Here is a 21,363-nt window from a genome sequence, read left to right on the forward strand (position 1 = left end):
AACCATATGCCAATGTCTATGAGCAATTAAAAAAAGAGAAATTTCTAGACCCCTACAGAATTTTAGGCCACCCCTAAAGTGGTTCAGCCACAAATGGCACTTAAAGTCGGCAAATTTTGACCCCTAATAACTTTAGGTGTACACCAGATATGAATTTCTAGTCTTTTGCATCTGAAAGAATGTAGTTTAATGTTACTAGGAACATAAGATTTGTTTTGTATTTTTGTGTTTTAGTATTAAGTTGACGCTTTCAAAAATAGTAATTTTTGCCTAACATACCATGCATACAGGATACGGTACAAAATGCCAATTTTAGTATGATATTCTTTTATATTTTTGATCACTTTATAGCCATTTGTATTATTTATCCTGATATTTCAAGTTGCTCTTGAGTCAAGTAATAAGAAAAAACTACTTTCTAATCCTCTGTATGGATTTTTTTTTTTTTTTAAAAATGCACTTCCTGGCAACGATGCACATAAAGTACAGGTTATGGGGGTCAAATTTTCAGAATGCTCCCAATTATGTCAAGTAATATATCAAATTACTCGTATGGTCATGAGGATTCCAAAATGTATAGTTTGTTATGTGTCAGACCTTTCAGGAGGGCGCTATGACTTAAAAATGTTCATAGGTCAACGACCTTTTGAAAGTATCAAAACACAAAAAAATACAAAACAAATCTTATGTTCCTAGTAACATAAGACTACATTCTTTCAGATGCAAAAGACTAGAAATTCATATCTGGTGTACACCTAAAGTTATTAGGTGTCAAAATTTGCCGATTTTAAGCGCCATTTGTGGCTGAACCACTTTAGGGGGCCTAAAATTCTGTAGGGGGTCTAGAAATTTCTCTTTTTTGAATTGCTCATAGACATTGGCACATGGTTAATCCATTCTGAACATAATTAGGACCTATAAGTGCACTGTGGCATTATCATGGGTCCTTCAAAATCAAAGATAATTTGATTGAACAGTATGAAGTGCTGATTTTGACCCCCTCTGAAATCCCAACGAAATTCCTAAATCAATCTTTTTTGGCATTAGGCATTTCAGACACAGCCAGTGAGTGACCACATTCAAAAAGAGGGTCACAACTGATTTAAGTAAGAAGAAAATGCCTCTCAAAGAGAGCGCTTTGTCATTTGGACACCTTAAATTCCCAATTTTGGTCAAGGTCGCCAAACTTAGATGGCCCGCCATTCGGAGACGATATTGAATTTGATTTTTTTTCTTGTGACCTCACCTAGGGGTCCATGAAAGGTACCCCTGAGCCAAAGGAGAGCATAATCCAAGAGGGTGGGTGTACACTCAGTATGTTTTGACATGGACTGACCCCATATTATTAATTATCAATATATAAAATCAACCATAATTGCAATATGATCTGCAGTGCCAAAATGTACCATGTAGGATGTTCATGTTGATATTTGGCTGTGACCACTTGTTTCAAAATGAAGAAAATAATAAGTAATAAATAACTAATAATTAAGTTACCTCATGCCTATTTTAAAATCTTTAAATAGTAAACTAAGAATTAATTGTGAAGGGCCTTATTATTAATATTTACTTCAATAAAATATTCAACATTGGGTAGAAAATACAGCCAATATTAAGCATATATGCCTCTCTTCACTCATGTGACTGTGAAATAGTAGGTATCAAATGGTTGAGTTGCTAAAAAAAAAAAAAAAAAAAATCCGGCCGGGTGTACTACCAGATTTTAGGCTTGGGAGGGCAACACAACAATTTTTTTTTTTTGGCCTTAGGTATGAAAGGTGAATTCAAATTTGCCATCAAACCACATCATTTTATATAAATTACAGCCCTTGAGTAAAGAAAGCCAAAACTGAAAACCGTTTTGTCATAGCACTTTCTGTAGCAAAATTTATTCATGTATTTATGAAATGGTTAAAAAAATATTAAAATAACAAAATAATATTAAAATAATAAATAATCAAAAAAAAAATCTATATAATAAAAATAAATAAAATAATTTTATATATAATGCGGTTGTCAGTTGTAGTCCCTGCCCCGGGACCCGGGGACTTAGGCGGGGACGTAATTTTTGAAACTGTTACAAACATGTAACAGTCCTGGCTATTAGGGGCGGGGCAATATTTTTTTTGTACATCCCCGGTCAAGTAGTGTACCAGACACTTTCATGTGTGTGTGTGGGGGGGGGTGGAGCACTGATGGGAGGGGGACAAGCACTGACGGGAGGAGGCAGAAACTAAAAATATGTGTCTTGGTCTTAGGCCAATGATAGTCAATTCCGAGTTTATCGTCCCTTTTTTTCCCCAGGTTGGTGAGGTGACTTTTTCATTTTTCATTTTTCATTATATCATCAGATTTCATTATTGACCTAAAGTGCGTGTTGATTTAAAGCCACACTCATACATGTTATTTAAAAACATGTTTTTATATGGGTAGGGACTAGAAAAGTTGGAAAAGAGCCTGGTTTTGGTTCCAAGTTATAAATTTATATGTTTTACAAACAAAAATATATGTTTCCAATTGCTAAAACTGGTGAAAACACTGATACTTTGAAAATAATGAATTATTTTGGCATTTTTGAAAATTTGACGCTGGTGTTTTGGTGTCCAAAAAGTGACGCGGGCGGGGGACGATAAACTCGAATCGACTTTCATTCGCCTTATTCAGCATTCTTTCAGCTTTACAATGACATCAAGCTTTTTAAAAAGGAATCAGAAATAAGAAAGTTACATCTTTTAGATTTGGCTTCAAAATGTGTCAGAACAGTCACAATTCAAATCCTGTGCCCTAATTAGTTTTAAATACATAAGACGAAAGCCGCAAATATGCCCAATTGAAGAACACTTAAATTGCCATAACTCGGTTAATAAAGGTCATAGAAGAGATGTCCGATGGAAGTACTAATTTTAAGTGGTCAAATGGCTCGGTTTAAGCTGCTAAAATATGGGTTTTTTTTCATATCAAGTTCTTTCCTCAATTTAAATATCAAGTTCTGAATGGATTTCACTCAAACTTCTCAAGTGGCTGTAGATTTACCCGATGTTCACATTTAAGGTAGAAAAACGAGAACGGCCGCATTGTCCTGTTACTGTGAGATTCAATGAAAGTGCAAAATGTGACCACTTTAAACTTCAACGTCCATTATTTCATTGTTCATTTTCTCGATAAAATGACGAATTGGGTACACGGTAACTCAATAAATTATAGGTAAGCTACTATGCTCATCGTGAAAGCATGATCGACTCAAAAAAATGTTTTCTCAGTTTTTTATATTTTGGTCTATTTCCGATTTTAGGCATCATTTTATGCAAATAGGCATTTGTGGATTTTAAAAAGTTCATTTTGATGCCTTACATGTATGGTCAATATCTCAAAAAATAAGGCCAATATCAATAAAATCTCAAGTTTAAGAAAAAAAAACCAAAAATTTTTGGAAAGAGTCTTTTTTTGTTATGATGTACCAAAAAAAATTGCCAAAACTCCTTGATGTCTTGCCGTTAAAAAAAATGTATACTTTTATACTTCTTGCGTAAATAATTACAAAGTTGAGAGTATACAGCCACCTTAACAAATGCGGCTGATTGGTGTTGATGGCAGATTCTATAAAAAATGAAAAAAACAGTGTCCTACCAGCATGACCAAATTAGCATTGGTGCAGCTACATGTTCAAGCCTACAACTTGTAGCATAGTCATCAACATAACCACTCAACCATGATAACCTTTCACAAACTATCATTGGAATCTACATTGTAGATGTGAAAGCAACAGGTCAGAAATCATTCAAACATGAAATGACAGGTTTCTTTTGAACTGGAATAATACATGGAACGCTTCTAAATGTCAGGAACTGTATATATGATCTGAAAGATTAAAAATCGATCGCTGTGAAGATCTGTGCTAATTGATTAACTTACAACTTGGCCCCATAGAAATCAATGGTGAAGAGAAAAATTGAGCTACCGGGGTACAAACTTCACTGTCAGTGCAATCAGTGGCTGACTGGCTTCCTGTGTATATCTGTGTGTAATGATTCATGTTAGGATGATCCATGTACATGTACATGTATAGGGATCAAGGCCATGGCTCGAAAAAGTGTATAAAAACATGCTATAAATTGTCCCGGGAAATTAACATTTTTTTCGAGCACTGACCAAGGCAGTTTTAAGCTACTACCCTGTGTCATTACTCTTCCTGTTTTTAGACATCACTGAATCATACGATCAGAAAAAAACGGGAACCATCACGAAAACCTATGGCAGCTGTTGGTAAGAATTTTTGCATAGCTTGCGTCGAAGTTCACTTACCAAAGGGTGAACTTTACATGTAGTTAGGATAACAACGACGACTGGTAAGAAAGGTCAAATCGTCTGTGAAAATAAAAAAGGTGAAATTGTGACAACTGTCTACGTCATGTCACCCTTGTATGTGGAAATACAGCTTATTTAGCAAATGTCAACATGGAGTCGTCAGGAAAAAGGTTTTACCGTGGACATTGTCAATTTTGTCCTCTATTTCGGACACTGTACAGTGTATACATTGTATTTATTGGTGCATAATGAGAGTCTGATGTTTTCATAAATTAATTTCTGTTACCATTTCAGAGGTTGGATGGTCGGCAAACCTATGACTACCGAAACATCAAGATAACATTTGGTGCTGAGAGAGGATGCTGTGAAGTACAACTTGGACAAACAAGGTATACATGTATGTAGGCATGGAGCTATTAGAGATGGAGAAGCAATAGATTATGTAACGCATTGTTCACTTGTGCCGATTTGAAATCTGACAAGCTATTCATCGAAAGGTACCTTTTGTTCGGGACAAAGGGCTTCCGCCATTAAATCAGTAAGCTGACCCGACAGTGTATTAACGCTTTACCTAGCAGGCTACTGTCAATAAGTGATCAAACGAAAGTCGCGTGAAAGCGCTTACTGGAACGAAAAGTACCTATTGTTACCATAAAACCCAAGGGTGTGATTGAGTAGCCGTAAGCACAAAAGGCACACATTAGCCGCTGATGTACAGTTCGTTGTCACCCACTGACTTTAGGTGCTTCATTTAAGGGATCTGGAATGAGCGTTTCGACAGTATTTTTGGTGCACATGAGAGCACATCAGACATATCAATTGCATTCTGAATCTGAAGAATGTCTTTCTGATATCAAATAATTTTCATTTTTGAAATTCACGATATGATACAAATTTTATGACAAATTATTAAAATTTGATATTTTCACATTTTGATATATAACAGTCCTCGAAGTAGATTTTATAAATCTAATGATATATTCTTAAAGTGTATGTAGCTGGGAGGAAAAGCCGACGATCAATTGAAAATTTTGACCTTTCGTATTGAAGATATGGATTTTTTTTTCCCAAAAAGGCCTAATTTTTGTTGGTGTTTTGGGGAAAAAATCCATATCTTCAATACGAAAGGTCAAAATTTTCAATTGATCGTCAGTTTTTCATCCCATCTATACACTTTAAGTATGAATCATCAGATTTATAAAGTTTACTTTAGTACTGTTAAATATCAAAAATATCAATTTTAATCATTTGCCATAAAATGTGTATTACATTTCAATTTCAAAATTCAAAATTATTTGATATCAGAAGGACATTCTTCGTATTCAGAATGCAATTCGGTATGTCTGATGTGTTCTAATGTCCCACAATAAATACTGTCCAAACGTTCATACCCCAGCCCTTAAATAAATTGAATGCGCTTGCTGAATGATTACACATCAAGGCTGCCATGTCTGCATGTCTATAGTAAAGCCAAGAATTTTCCGCGTTGCGGAAATTCCGCGAAAATCACGGAATTCGGAGGTAAAGCGGAAAACGCATTTCTGAGAAAAAAATATAAAAAAATAAGTAAAATGACCTAGAAATACCATTGAAAAGAAAATAAGTAAAATCCGTCATAGATTTACCGTACAACGCCTGTCCTACCTCTCATTGCAGCCATGATACCCAATCACCCATCCCAACTTTCCAAATCGCAATGATCGTCACAAGATTCTTGTGAAATTGTATTATGTCAGAAATGTGCTAAAATTACAAAGCGGAGAAAAGCGGAATTTAGCATTTGTAAAGCAGAAAATTCTTGGCTTTAGTCTATAGTACTGTATAATGGTAGTAGCTACATATACATGTAACATATAATAAGTATACCGGTATAGGCCTATATAAAAGTTGTTTCACAAATTGACATTTTATTTTATTTTAAGAAGGAGAATGTCATGACGTACTGAAGGGGGCAGCTCTTCTGTGAGAGGTCTTGGGAGGGATGAGGGAGGAAGAGGTGGAGGAGGGGATATGAAGAATGAGAGGGGGACTGGAGGAAGAGAGAAAGAGGAAGAAATTAAGAGAAATAAATAAATAGAAGTAAATAAATAGAAAGGTAAGAAAAATGATAAGAATGAGAGGGGACAAAAAGTAAGAGGGGATGGGGAAGGGAAGGGAGATAAGAAGAGGGAGTGATACTTTAGCAAGGAAAGACTAAGTACAGAGAAAGGAAAAGAAAGGAATGACAAATAAATGTAGGCCATAATAATTATTATAGAAACTAAACACAGCCCCCCCCCCCACATAGGCCTAACACTAACAGCACTATAGGCAGCCATTCGATGATGTCAATGCCTTTATGTGTTACGTATTTAAAACGCCCAGTTGGATGTATTTTACACCTGCCAAGCACAAGTCACCCAATTTCGAAAATTGGACGTTGAATGTACACTCTCATGAATATTGATTGGCAACATTTTCCAATATGTCAGCACTCAAATCGGACACAATAGAACAATAGACCATTCAGTGCATTGTATGTAGGCCTGCACATATGATAAAATACACAGCTTCTGTATTGTGCATGTATCAAAGTGTACATGTGTGCGCAGGGTAGATAGATAGAAATCTTTCTTTATTGAGGGTAAAACAGCTTCAGTGAGAAGCACTGCTTTCCAAGCAGGCCCTCATACAAAGTACATTATAATATAAAAACATCATAATTAAAACTTACACAAGATGTACACATTCAAAAACAAAATGGGATCAAGTAACTAGAAATACAACAATAAAGTTATGCGATAATATTGAAATTGAATGAAAATTACAATGTACACAAGGATAAACTTTTCAAACAGGAGCTTGGTAAGCTTTTGATTTGAATTGGCCTATTGAAATATTCTCCAACTCTGCTCTAACTACCGGAGATAAATTATTCCATGCATAGGCTACTCTCACATGAAATGTACGTAGCCCTGAATTTGATTTTAATTGATAGAGTTTTATATGAAACTATGAAATTACATTATCTGGAAGAAGTTTGACTACCTCTGAGACATTATTTGTGAATATGCAAGACTTCATGCTGCTTTATTGATATTAGAATTACCACTTTGCTGGTATTATATACTATACCAATTTCTGCAGAAAAGGTAATCGCTAAGTATAACATTATTAGCACTATTTTTATGTGTTAAAATTCTTGTTTACCTCTAATTCAAAGGTGCAGTTGGTTATTTGATTTGGTGATTCTGGAATATTTTGTATCTCATAGCCTCTTTAATTTGTATTAGGAGGGTTGTAGCCAAGTAATAGATTCAACTTGCTATTTCAGAGTGCTATCCCAAGTGTCATGTGAGGTTACCCAGCCAAGAGCAGCCAGGCCTAATGAAGGCAGTCTGATTGTGAATTTGGAGCTGTCACCCATGGCTTCACCATCGTTTGAAGCTGGCAGGTAAGTACTATCAATTCTATCCTGATCAATCTTTGAAAAGGTTCATCAGGATTTCTTAGAATTCATTAATAAAAGTTATATAAAAAATATATTTTACTATATAATATGGCCATGTGTCTTGAACTTGTCCCATTTTGCATCGCACAGCCATTTTGAGCATATTTACATCTTTCGAGCTTGAAATCAACAGACCTCAGTTGGGTATCAATAGTATAATTTCAGTTTTTATTATGGACAGAGGACCAATAGATGTCCATATTCACATCTAAAACTACATGCCAATGATTTTCAGTATCAACATAAGGCAAAACATTTGTTAGCATAGATTATAGAGGCAATTACATGAACATGGTAGTGCAGAAGTGTGCAACCTTTTGCGAGCCAGAAATATGTACCAAAATTGAGCGGGCTGCAGATTTCAAGTTTGTAAAAGGCACATCATAATACCCAGTAGATAATGTGAGATTTGTCAAGGCCCAGCTCAATCAGATATCAAATGTCAATACTTATGACATACTATAATGTGATTCTTTGTCATTTTCTTTCTTTTTTTTTTTTTATAGGTTTTCAGAGTATGCAGTCGAACTCAACAGATTATTGGAACGCTGCATTAGGGAAACAAGAGCTTTAGACTTGGAGTCCTTATGTATTGTTTCAGGGGAAAAGGTATATTTCATGAACTTTTGCAATCTGGCCATAGCTATCCCTTCACCCTGTATCAGTTATATTGTTATATACCATGTTTAATGTGCTCGTTATAGCCCTAGTGGTAGCCACATTAGCTGCACTGATTGGCTCTTCACCCTTTGCAATGGTTATAGTAAGTTGCATTTATGGCACTGTTTACCTGATGTGTTGTTGTGGTTAGCTATACTTTTGTTTGGCCCTTGTATGATTTGAGCATACATGATTACCTCTTCTAGCCCCTCTGTGTGTGCCTCTTAGGCAACCCGTAACAGAATTTTGCACTGTTCGTCACTGACAAAAATTATATAAAGTAATAGATGCCAAGCTTCACCCAATTGTAAGCTTACAGTTGTTTGCGTAGAAAATTACTGCAGTTACAGTTAAAGAGGCTTAATCCAAATGTTATCAAAGTTTAAGATGCCAAGCTTCACCAAATAGTTTACAAGCCTTGCACTAATTTCTCTTGATCTGTCCGAATCCGGAGATTTAAAATTTTACATCACATCATCGGACGGTATCGAAACAGCTTGTGAGTTTCCCCAGGAATAATTTTGGAAAGGCTGGCCAACGCCCCCAAAAAAAAAACCAGCTTGTGACCCCTCACGTGTTGCTCGGCTTTTTATTGACGCAATGGGCCAATAACAAAAGGAACCCCCTTTCAAATCAACAGGAATTTATTGCACCAATGACAATTTTACTCAACAAACACCCAATTACACAAATCTATTCTTTTGTGGCATATGTACGACTAATTGTTTTACATCATCTAATTTTTAGTCTAAACCTGTCATGATTATTTTCTGTGTTACCAGTACAGCCTCCATAGTTGCCTTATGACACATTTTGAGTTCTGTGTTTGTTACAGGTTTGGCACATCCGCATCGATACCCATGTGTTGAATCATGATGGCAGTCTGATAGATGCTGCAAGCATTGCAACCATAGCTGCCTTGTCACACTTTCGAAGACCCGATGTCACAGTCATAGGAGAGAGTGTTACGATTGTGAGTACTAGTTGATGAACCTCAAAATTAACACCTGTCTGGAATGTGGATTGGCTATTGGATTTGAAGTCCATACACCCTCTATGGAAAACATGACCTTAATTTCCTACAGAGTGTGTAGATTCCATATTGTAGTTGCCCATTCAGGTAACCCCATTTGCACTCCCTGTTTGGAAGATAGGGGTCATGTCTTCCATAGGTAGTGTATGGATTAGAAGTGGAATAGTCCAGTTTGCAGGATGTCAGGGAATTGAGCCTTAATTGCAGCGATTCTGCAAAAATGGATTTGCGAGTCGCAGGGAATCCACGGACGGATTTTCGGCGCACATGCTCAGAAACTCCCCTCCGTATATAGTTCAGGTGGAGTAATTCTGCGCCGGTCGCAGGGAATCCACAGACGGACTTTTGGCGACGCGTCAGAAACTCCCCTCCGTATATAGTTCAGGTGGAGTAATTCTGCGCAGCGGTCGCAGGGAATCCACTGTCGGACTTTCGGTGCACGTGCGCAGAAACTCCCCTCCGTATATAGTTCAGGTGGAGTAATTCTGCGCACGGTCGCAGGGAATCCACGGACGGATTTTCGGCGCACGTTTTTAATCACCTCATGAGTTGTTATGATTTAATATTATTAAATGGTAGAAAGAATGAAATATTATTTATGATATAACTCCGGTGGAGTAATTCTGCGCACGGTCGCAGGGAATCCACGGACGGATTTTCGGCGCATGCGTTTTTAATCATCTCATGAATTGTTATGATTTAATATTATTAAATGGTAGAAAGTAAGAAATATTATTTTAGGGCCTATATGTTTAGAGTCAGTTCTATGCATCAAGTTTCATGTTTAAAAACATGTTAAAAAAATAACTTAGAAAGTAAGAAATATTATATATATTTTTAGAGTCAGAACGGTGGAGTTTTTCTGCGACGGTCGCATAGGGAATCCTGACAGTCGACTTTCGGCGCATGCGCAGAAACTCCCCTCCGTATATAGCTCCGGTGGAGTAATTCTGCGCACGATCGCAGGGAATCCACGGACGGATTTTCGGCGCACGTTTTAATCATCTCATGAATTGTTATGATTTGATATTATTAAATGGTAGAAAGTAAGAAATATTATTTAGGGCCTATATTTCACCAGAGGCGGTAAAGATAAGACGGCTTATTACGGCTTATTACACAATAGGTGGGATATAGATGAGATGAGATTAGGCCAACTGCTACGTATCTAAATAATATCGGGAATAATCCGATTCCGCGGTAATTGTTAATTAGTCATTGAACCAAAAGATCATAGGTGTCGTGATGAGAAGATTCCGCGAAAATTGTTAATTAGCCATTGAACCAATAGATCAATGATGCCGGGATGAGCAAACCCCGCTGTTTTGCAGCATTGAAAATAATTTTAAGAGGTATAATGATGACACCAAGAATAATCCGATTCCGCGAGAATCATTTTTCATTTTCATACGCATATATTAATATGTATTGATAATTCTTGTTTTTGTACTTTTACTATTTACCAAGTCTTCTTTTTTTACTTATGCTTATTATGCATGGAAAAATTAGGGGGTGGAAACGTGTACCCCGGTTCTCCAAGCTTCCTCCGCCTATGATTGTAAAGCAACATGATTTAGTTGTATCAGTGATAATAAATAATCTGTACTGCATGAAACATTACTGTAAAATTGTCAACACTAAAGAAGAACAAAGATATTGCACCTTTTTAGTGATTTAAAGAGCATGCAGACCAGAAGGAACTGACACAAACCTCAAACTTGTAGACAACAAGACAATTTTTAACACTTCATACTTATATATCTTTGACTATTGAATGACTTGTCAAAATACATAAAGGACCTGATCAAATACCCTTATCTGGAATGAACTTTTGTTCTGGTTTTAGTGGAACATTTGCGCGCGTAGCGCGTGAAAAAATTTCAGGCTATTTTATAGTTTTTGCTTCAGGACTAATGTTGCTAAAGTTTTTACACCCCCCCTCTACGTGCCCAAAAACTTTTTAACCCCCGCCTGTTCATACACCAAAAACTTTTTTAACCCCCCCCCCCCTATTCAGAACTCTTAAAATTTTATGACCCCCCCTACATATTTTCCAGCCCCCCTACCAAAGTATTTATGAACACTCCCTTAAAACGCATCATGCGCCGAAAGTCCGACTGTGGATTCCCTGCGACCGTGCGCAGAACAACTCCACCGTTCTGACTCTATATCATATTTTATACACAACATGGGCAATCGAATAAATATAAATCTAGGAACTTTCCTGATCCAGGCATTCGATGTTTTTAATATAGTCCATATTCTGAATTTCGAACGAAATCAAACTTTATCGCGTAGGAAATATAATGAAAATAGTTAGAATATAGCTGAGACAATAAGCATAAGTAAAAAAAGAAGACTTAGTAAAAGTACAAAAACAAGAATTATCAATACATATTAATATATGCGTATGAAAATGAAAAATGATTCTCACGGAATCGGATTATTCTTGGTGTCATCATTATACCTCTTAAAATTATTTTCAATGCTGCAAAACAGCGGGGTTTGCTCATCCCGGCATCATTGATCTATTGGTTCAATGGCTAATTAACAATTTTTGCGGATTCTTCTCATCACGACACCTTTGATCTTTTGGTTCAATGACTAATTAACAATTACCGCATGAATCGGATTATTCCTGATATTATTTAGATCCTTAGCAGTTGGCCTAATCTCATCTCATCTATATCCCACCTATTGTGTAATAAGCCGTCTTATCTTTACCGCCTCTGGTGAAATAGGCCATATCATTAGCGCCTACTGGGAAATTCAGTCAATCCATTAATAACCTTTAAAATCCTTGGAAAGTATTAATATTACTATAATTTTAAACTCAGAATTTGGAGTATGAACATTATTAACAATATTTAAAACGGACGCAAACCCTCCGATTTTGGAGGTTTCGCGCCCGCCGCTTGCGTAGCATCAGCAAAAACTCCGAAATTGGAGCAGAAACATATAGGCCCTAAATAATATTTCTTACTTTCTACCATTTAATAATATCAAATCATAACAATTCATGAGATGATTAAAACGTGCGCCGAAAATCCGTCCGTGGATTCCCTGCGACCGTGCGCAGAATTATCCACCTGAACTATATACGGAGGGGAGTTTCTGAGCACGTGCGCCGAAAATCCGACTGTGGATTCCCTGCGACCGTGCGCAGAAAAACTCCACCTTCTATAATATTTCTTACTTTCTAAGTTATTTTTTTAAACATGAAACTTGATGCACAGAACTGACTCTAAACATATAGGCCCTAAAATAATATTTCTTACTTTCTACCATTTAATAATATTAAATCATAACAATTCATGAGATGATTAAATCGCGTCTACGAAAATCCGTCCGTGGATTCCCTGCACCGTCATGCAGAATTACTCCACCTGAACTATATACGGAGGGGAATTTCTGAGCATGTGCGCCGAAAGTCCGACTGTGGATTCCCTGCGAACGTGAGAAAAAAAACTCCACCTTCTATAATATTTCTTACTTTCTAAGTTATTTTTTTAAACATGAAACTTGATGCGCAGAACTGACTCTAAACATATAGGCCCTAAAATAATATTTCTTACTTTCTACCATTTAATAATATTAAATCATAACAATTCATGAGATGATTAAAAACGTGCGCCGAAAATCCGTCCGTGGATTCCCTGCGACGCATGCAGAAATTACTCCACGGAGTTATATATATAAATAATATTTCATACTTTCTACCATTTAATAATATTAAATCATAACAATTCATGAGATGATTAAAACGCGTACCGAAAGTCCGCTTTGTGGTTCCCTGCGACCCGCAAGCGCAGAATTACTCCACCTGAACTATATACGGAGGGGAGTTTCTGAGCACGCGCGCCGAAAGTCCGACTGTGGATTCCCTGCGACCGTGCGCAGAAAAAATCCACCGTTCTGACTCTAAATATAGGCCTATATATAATATTTCTTACTTTTTAAGTTATGTTTTTAAACATGAAACTTGATGCATAGAACTGACTCTAAACATATAGGCCCTAAAATAATATTTCTTACTTTCTACCATTTAATAATATTAAATCATAACAATTCATGAGATGATTAAATCGTGCGCCGAAAATCCGCTAGTGGATTCCCTGCGACCGTGCGCAGAATTACTCCACCAGAGTTATATATAAATATATTTCATACTTTCTACCATTTAATAATATTAAATCATAACAATTCATGAGATGATTAAAACGTGCGCCGAAAATCCATCCGTGGATTCCCTGCGACCGTGCGAGAATTACTCCACCGGAGCTATATACGGAGGGGAGTTTCTCAGGGATGCCAGTCTTCGGATATTTCCGAAATCCGGACCATGAGTATTTTTTACAAAATTTCCGCCGCAAAAAATCTCCGGTTGGAAGGAAAAAAAAAAAAATACCGTCGCGTCCGCCCGGCTCTGAAAGAAATAAAATAAAATATACTGCCCTCTTTTGTCAAGTATTTGTCAACTAATCACTCTCATGCTCAAGAGCACGTGGCCCTATGCATGGTACAATACGCAGTGTTTGTAGCTGTACACCTCTAGGGATGAGACGGAATCACGGAAACACGAAAAATGTGACTTGTTGTGGCTGCAAATTCGAAGCCTTGATCGTATGAACGCGTGCGTTTTGTTTTGACAATAAAATATTAATAAACTTTAAACTTTAAACTTGCGTGTGTGGTATTGAATTACGGGCCGAATTACGATCGGATTTGCTCTTTGCTACCAGGAAACCATAGGTAAGTTGTAATTTTAGCTGTATATTTGTAAATCATTTGCTTTAATTTTTAATCTGTTGACATGTAACTTCCCCTAAAAATAGCCTCCCCTGTGGTTTAAAATGTGCAGAAACTATCTGGCTTCGGGGGGCTTCGCCCCCTCGACCCCCACCAGGGGCTGTGCCCCTGGACCCCACCCGGGGCCCTTAAGCGGGCCCCTGGACCCCACGCCGTGAGGGGCGAGAGCTCCACTGCTTCACGCCGCTCCGCTTCGCCTTTAGTATTTTATGAAATATTATTTTCCTTCCCAACTTCAGGAGGCAACTGGCATCCCTGGTTTCTGCGCACGTGCGCCGAAAGTCCGTCCGTGGATTCCCTGCGACCGTGCGCAGAATTACTCCACCTGAACTATATACGGAGGGGAGTTTCTGAGCATGTGCGCCGAAAATCCGTCCGTGGATTCCCTGCGACTGTGCGCAGAATTACTCCACCGGAACTATATACGGAGGGGATTTTCGTTGCACGTGCGCCGAAAATCCGACTGTGGATTCCTTGCGTCCACCGTGCGCAGATAATCCACTATCGGAAGTTCTGCGCAGGGGTCGCAGAAGCTCCACTGGTGGATAGCTTACATAACTCGGTGTGTTCAGTAAATAAACATTTAGGATTTTTGTTTGACAACAACAATATTTCGTCGTACTCATCAGAGGATTTCATCAGGTATGACTGATATGGTTACAATGTATGTAATCTACTTTCCCGGCAAACAAGTTTGAGTGGTTTCCGGTGTTCCTTAGTCTTAAGTCATGTCTATGATCCGCTTCTGAAGTCTGCAAAAGAGACTAAGGAACACCGGAAACCACTCGGAACTTTTTTTCTGAAGTCCTCCGATGAGTAGGACGAAATATTGTAGTGAATAAAAAATTTACTTGATTTTGTCAAACAAAAATCCAAAATGTTTAAGTCAGTTTTGATTCTCCAAAAACAGTGAATCTGTGGGAGGTTCTATTGCCTACTCTGGTTTGGGTACCCAATAAAGCTGGTGAGGTTTCCACATTGGATTTCTCTAATATACTTTCGGAAAGAGGTTTTGGTTGAACACATACAACATATATTGCTGTGTACAATATATGGCTGAATAGAATTCAGGTATAAACTTTTCACTATAGTGGGAATTTCAATTGAATGAAAACAGCCTGACATAGCATAACAATTTTTTGCGTTCACTGCATGATGTACGCCACCGTGTGTGTGCGACTGCTTGCGTAACACAGAAGTGAATCCAACCATGTCAACACACTCGTGATTGGCTAGTTGATCCAAGGTTGTGCATTCTTGTTGTAGTTTGAAATATGCGATATACGATCACAGTTGGATTGCGTAGGCTGTTGAAAGCTCGAAACAGCAATGAAGAAATACAACTTGGGTAATATTTATCAGAATTGGCCGGGGTTAAAACTATTTTGTACAACAAATGTAGAGCTATGCTCACATGTACAAGGAAAGACAACAACGGAAGGGTATCACCATCTGGTTGCAATGGCAACTCTATGTTTGCCAATCATGAGATCAATTGATTTGCCCAGCGCTTGGGTTTTTCCCAAACATCAATGGTGTCGTATAAATTTATCTAAATCAGTAGGGCTGCCTTATTTGGATACGATCTGCCTTATTTGGTGTTCTGAAATTCTGTACACAGTTTTGTAAGTGGACGATTTAGATTAAACTGGTTTTCGTCTTTGCCAAATTCATAATATGTACACATTTGGATAGAAGATATTGCTCAATATTTGAGTGCTTAGTACATGTATTACTTTGTTGTTTCTTACACAGCATCCACCAGAAGACAGAGACCCTGTGCCTCTTAGTGTACATCACATGCCAGTGTGTATTACATTTGCATTTTATTTAGAAGGGTAAGAAACTCTTTAATTTGTTTTCATAATCATATAGTTATTTGATGGCTCAAGGATACACAGGTGTATCCATCAACCTGCTGTATGTGTGATTGCATCTACATAGTCCAGGGCTCAGCAATACAAAGACGTATGTCCATTAGCTGCTCTATGAATGATTGCATCTAGATAGCTCAGTTGCACAAAGACTTTGTGTCCATTAACTGCGCAATGAATTTGCAATTAGATAACACAAGGCTCAGCGGCTCAAAGCAGTATGTCCATTAGGTGCTCTGAATCATTGGATCTGATAGCCCAGAGCTCAGTGACACAGTCGTATGTCTATTAGTTCCTCTATGAATGATTGCAACTAGATAGCGCAGGACTCAGTGGTACAAAGACATATGTCCACTAGCTGCTCTATAATTGATTGCATCTAGATAGATAGCACAGGGCTCAGTGACACAAAGCACAGGGCTCAGTGATAGCACAGGGCTCAGTGATAGCACAGGGCTCAGTGACACAAAGACATTACGGCTATTGCCTGCTGTATATGTAATTACATATAGATAGCCCAGGGCTCAGCTGTACAAAGAAGTTTGTCCATTACCGGCCTTATGTGTGATTGCATCTAGATAGCTCAGGGCCACAAAGACATATGGCCACAAAGACATATGTCCGCTAGCCATCTTGCATTCATTTCTAGCACTAATTTGCAAAATAGTGGAGTTGGGCATTTGTGTTGCCTGGTCATTTAGTTAAACCTATTGTGGGATAGGCTTTTACGACGGGAATTCATAACAATTAGTGGGTTTTTAGCGGGTTGAGTTCTTGATGTAGGAAGTGCCTTTCCCTGATAAGGGTGTCAATATATCCGCTAGGTGTTTCGCTAAATTGTAGCATGGTGAATTGATTGAGCTAACAATAGGTCTAAGTGGCATGTTTTCTTTGTGAATCTTCGGTAGACCATATACGTGGAGACACAGTATGCTTAGGTGTTAAATGTGATGCCTTTTTCTTATCAACCTTGTTCTGTTCCTTCAACTCAGAGATGGCCTTACCTATCTTGCGTTCAGCAAACGGCTCTTTTCAGAGCCACCAAAACTTACATAATCAGCAGATAGGCGAGATCTGCTTGTTTCTGTAGACAAGGGGCAGTCTTCAGCAAACGGCTCTTTTCAGAGCCACCAAAACCTTTATATTAGCAGATAGGCGAGATCTGCTTGTTCTCTGTTGACAAGGGGCAGTCTTCAGTGAACGACTCTTTTCAGAGTCATCAGTAGACAAGGGGCGGTCTACATGTCTCAATCTTAGGTACTTTGTCCTGAAGAAGTCAGAGCTACTCCTGACGAAAGCTTGACAGTTCAAAACTTGTCCGACGGCGAACCCGCTAAAAACCCACTAATTGTTAGTTAAACCTGTTCAACTTCTTTGCACCAGAACACTGTTGTATTGATTTCTAATGCAGGTGTCAAATGCATCCCTTTATTATTTTATTTGAAGCATTTGAATGCTATTTCTTTGTTGACCACCTCTAGTAGATCTTGTAACTTCAAAATTTTTGTTTTGTTTGTTATTGATGAATGATGATATCTCTTTTGTTGCAGGAAATATTTGTTAGTTGATCCTACTGAGAAGGAGGAATCTGTGATGGATGGCAATATGGTAATGGCTATGAACGTCCATAGAGAGGTGTGTACGGTACAGATGAGTGGCGGTATGCTGTTATTAAAAGATCAGGTAATCATGTCAACTTTAATACTTTAGAAGTCTGTAAGGAAACACAGTATTGCATTGCATGCCTCAAATCAAATTTCAGGTTGCTTTCACAGAACAAAATCCAGTAGAAAGATAATTTCTTTTGGATATTTTTGACATTTGAGTTGACAGTCTTTAAAGTAAACTTTATAAATCTAATAATACATTTAAAATAGACTTGGTGATTTATTAAAGCATTATTTACAATATTGTTTCATGCAGGCCAGCCAAAGCCGACCTACACTCGTCAGAATATGCTAATCACTGGAAACTGATTATGATGCCCTGATTTCTAGCGCGGAGTGCTCACGCCGCGAAGTGGTGGCAGCGACGACAAGCGCGAAGCGCGTTCACCGAGCGTAAAGCGCACGGAGCAAGTGCTAGATATTTATACAGTTTAATTGGCATAAATTTACAGTCAAAAATGGTTACATAACACAATATAAGCAATTCAAGTTCATGAAGGCAGTCAATACTTGATATATTGATCAGTTGTAGTTGATCAAGAGATGCTTCTTCCTGTGTCTACAAGTGTTTATTAGCTCATTCCTTTTGTTCAGTGAAGAGAGATGAGGCTTAAATATGATGAAGTATTTTTCCTCTAGACAAAGTCTGCATAGTTTGTTGGTAGTTGAATAGGCCTTAGCCCGGCTAATTAATTTCCATTCAGTTGAATAAGATATTTTCTTATCCTTTAATTTCGAAATGTACTGAATCAATGTTGTTGAATGCCTTTTGTCGCTGTTATTAAAGTCGCTCTGCAATTAAAGCGTGTTTTGAACGAGTTAGCGGTTAGTCCAATATATGTTTCATGATGTGAATTGTCAAGTCGAGTTACCGTCGCTTGGTAAATTATACTGGTAGCTAAACAATTGCCTTGGAGGGGACAGTCAAGTTTCACTTTACAGTTACAAGTTTTTCCATCTGGTTCCTTGGGTTCTGCTTTGCGCAAAATTGATCTGTTGTGTCGCGCTAGAAATCAGGGCATCATAATCAGTTTCCAGTGATTAGCATATTCTGACGAGTGTGTAGGTCGGCTTCGGCTGGCCTGCATGAAACAATATTGTAAATAATGTTTTAATAAATCACCAAGTCTATTTTAAATGTATTCCAGCTCCCTTCTTGGTTGAGCACTTTACTGTGGATGATTTACCTTACTTGGATTTATTTAAATCTAATGATATGTATGTCAGTATGTAGCTGGGAGGAAAAGCCGACCGTCATTTGAAAATTTTGTATTCATATACATTTTCCCCAAAGGACCTAAAATCATTTCCTACCAATGGATTTATCATTTTGCAATCTATGATGCATTGCAAAAACAAGTGATTGCCTATCACTGAAAAATGATGCATCGCAATTTACTCAGCGATCAGGTGTAAATTCAACTGTACTAATTAAATTCTATTTTCTGCATCTTTTGTACAGATACTAAGGTGTGCTCAGATCTCTACGGTGAAAGTTGCAGAGATCACAGAACTCATCAAGAAGGCATTGGAGAACGATACAAGGGCAAGGTAAGCTTGATGGGTCCAGCCAGGATTGTAGCTAGGACATTTTTAGTGCTGGGTGGCATTTGATGAAAAAAATCTTGCATATTTGGCCATTTGTTGTCAAAATTTATCAAATTCTTGACTAATTCAACAAAATTGTGCAATTTTGGAGTGGTTTGCTCCAATGCCAAAATTGCAGCTGAGTGGTGGGCTCCAAAACCGAGTGGTGGACGCTGCCGCCCACCAGCGCCCACTGTAGCTACAACCCTGGGTCCAGCTCCTTAACATTGGACCTTTATCAAACAGGACCAAAAAGGTTAGACCCAAAGAGAATGGACTTGATGCACAACGCTTCAGACATTAAATGCAATCAAGAATGCACTTTGATTCTAAGTTTATCATGTGGTTCATTATTTTGCACTACTTGAGCAACACACAAACTTGGCAGAGTCGGTTCTCTTTGAGTCTTGATCTCTTTGAGCAGGACAAGAAAAATAAACAGATTTGGTAAGGAATATTGGAATCGGAGAAGAAACGATAGGAATTTTTGTTTTTGCTCTCTACTGTGTGATAAACGCCAGGCAGGTCCAATATTTTATCATAGTGGATACCATTGCATTATGCACCTACTAACTAGACCATTCCCATTTAATAAGAATTAACAAATATACTCCTAACATTGCCTGGAACATGTGTGTGTTTTCTTGTTTACAAGTACAAGTATTGTGAAGGTAGCAGCTAAGCCGTTTTATGCAGTAATTTTTATTGCTGATATCAATAGAGAAATCACCAATCGTTTTGTAAGCCTGAGTGCATGTGGCAATGAGTGACATTCCTCATGGAATAATAATGTGAATTATACAATCTTTAGCTTGTTTTCGTTTTTCAAAGGGATTCAATCATGTTTCACCGTTGTTCAGAATGTGGACGCATCATTGTTAAACCGTGATGAACAACGGTGAAACATGATTGAATCCCTAAATCAATATTAGCGACATCAGACTCATTTCCCTTGATCGTGTCACGTTTCCAAATTGAAATAAATTGGTATTACATGTAATTATAGTTACGTATTTATTTTATTTCCCAATCAGGTCCGAGGGGAAGAAGTTTGGGTTTGCCGAATCATTGCCAGTAAACAGAATAACAGCTAACAAAGAAGAATCGCAAGAGATAGACACATCAGATGCCATGGAAACGGCACAACAAATAGTAGAAGCAGCTGATTTACCTGCAAAAGTGTATCCTTTGTATTGATTAATTTGCCAGTGGGTATTCTTTGAGATAGACATTGATGGTTTACTTTATTCCACTTTGTGTTTGGTTTCGCTGTAAGTGTGCCAACAAATCACCCTTGTACACATGTATTATACACTCTGTAGGATTTTTAGTGTACACCGATTTGATACTGCAACCAGCAAAGTACACACCTACTCCACTACCGAACTGGAGGTAAAACAAATTATTTTTATTATTAGAACATATTTATAAAGTGCATAAATGTAAAATAAAAAACATCGATCCGCTAACAAGCAAATTAACAAAAGCAACAATAAGGAGTACTTGTTACATTGCAAGTTTAAAAATAATGTGGAAAAAACATGACAAAAGTTACACAAGAAAAGCAATTCTGTGCAGGTGGGTTTTTAGCTGTGATTTGAATTGAGCAAGAGTGGGCGATTTGCAAAATCTGTTCTGGAGGTGGGTTCCACAGTGGGATGGCAACAGCAAAGGCCCATTCACCATAGGTCTTTGTTCTGGAACAGACAGTTTGGAGATGATCATTGGGATGCAAGTTCATTCATTCATTCATTCATTAAAGGTTTATTACACCATAATACAAGAGTGTTTTTCTCGCGTGTAAGATTGTGTCTTGTTCCAGTTTTGAGACAGTCGTGAACTGTTTGGCCCATTTGAGTGTGTTCCTTAATAGCGTTTCGGAAATCGATGGGTAGAAGTCCACGACATCGAATGAAAGGAAAGACAATTTGCTTTTGT

At 37.7% G+C, this 21,363-nt stretch overlaps 1 protein-coding gene across 2 annotated transcripts in view; it reads left to right on the forward strand.

The window, feature by feature from the left end:
* Positions 1–21,363, forward strand: part of LOC140160721 (exosome complex component RRP45-like) — a 48,684-nt gene that overhangs the window by 16,717 nt on the left and 10,604 nt on the right. For both annotated transcript variants that reach the window (XM_072184017.1, XM_072184018.1), the window contains exons 2-9: positions 4,600–4,694; positions 7,619–7,738; positions 8,302–8,404; positions 9,291–9,428; positions 16,053–16,135; positions 17,722–17,854; positions 19,301–19,389; positions 20,460–20,606. In XM_072184017.1, the coding sequence (XP_072040118.1) occupies positions 4,600–4,694; positions 7,619–7,738; positions 8,302–8,404; positions 9,291–9,428; positions 16,053–16,135; positions 17,722–17,854; positions 19,301–19,389; positions 20,460–20,606 (908 nt within the window). The remainder of the gene's footprint in view (positions 1–4,599; positions 4,695–7,618; positions 7,739–8,301; positions 8,405–9,290; positions 9,429–16,052; positions 16,136–17,721; positions 17,855–19,300; positions 19,390–20,459; positions 20,607–21,363) is intronic.

The sequence above is a fragment of the Amphiura filiformis genome, chromosome 9 (genome assembly GCF_039555335.1).
Source record: "Amphiura filiformis chromosome 9, Afil_fr2py, whole genome shotgun sequence".
Taxonomy (NCBI): Eukaryota; Metazoa; Echinodermata; class Ophiuroidea; order Amphilepidida; family Amphiuridae; genus Amphiura; species Amphiura filiformis.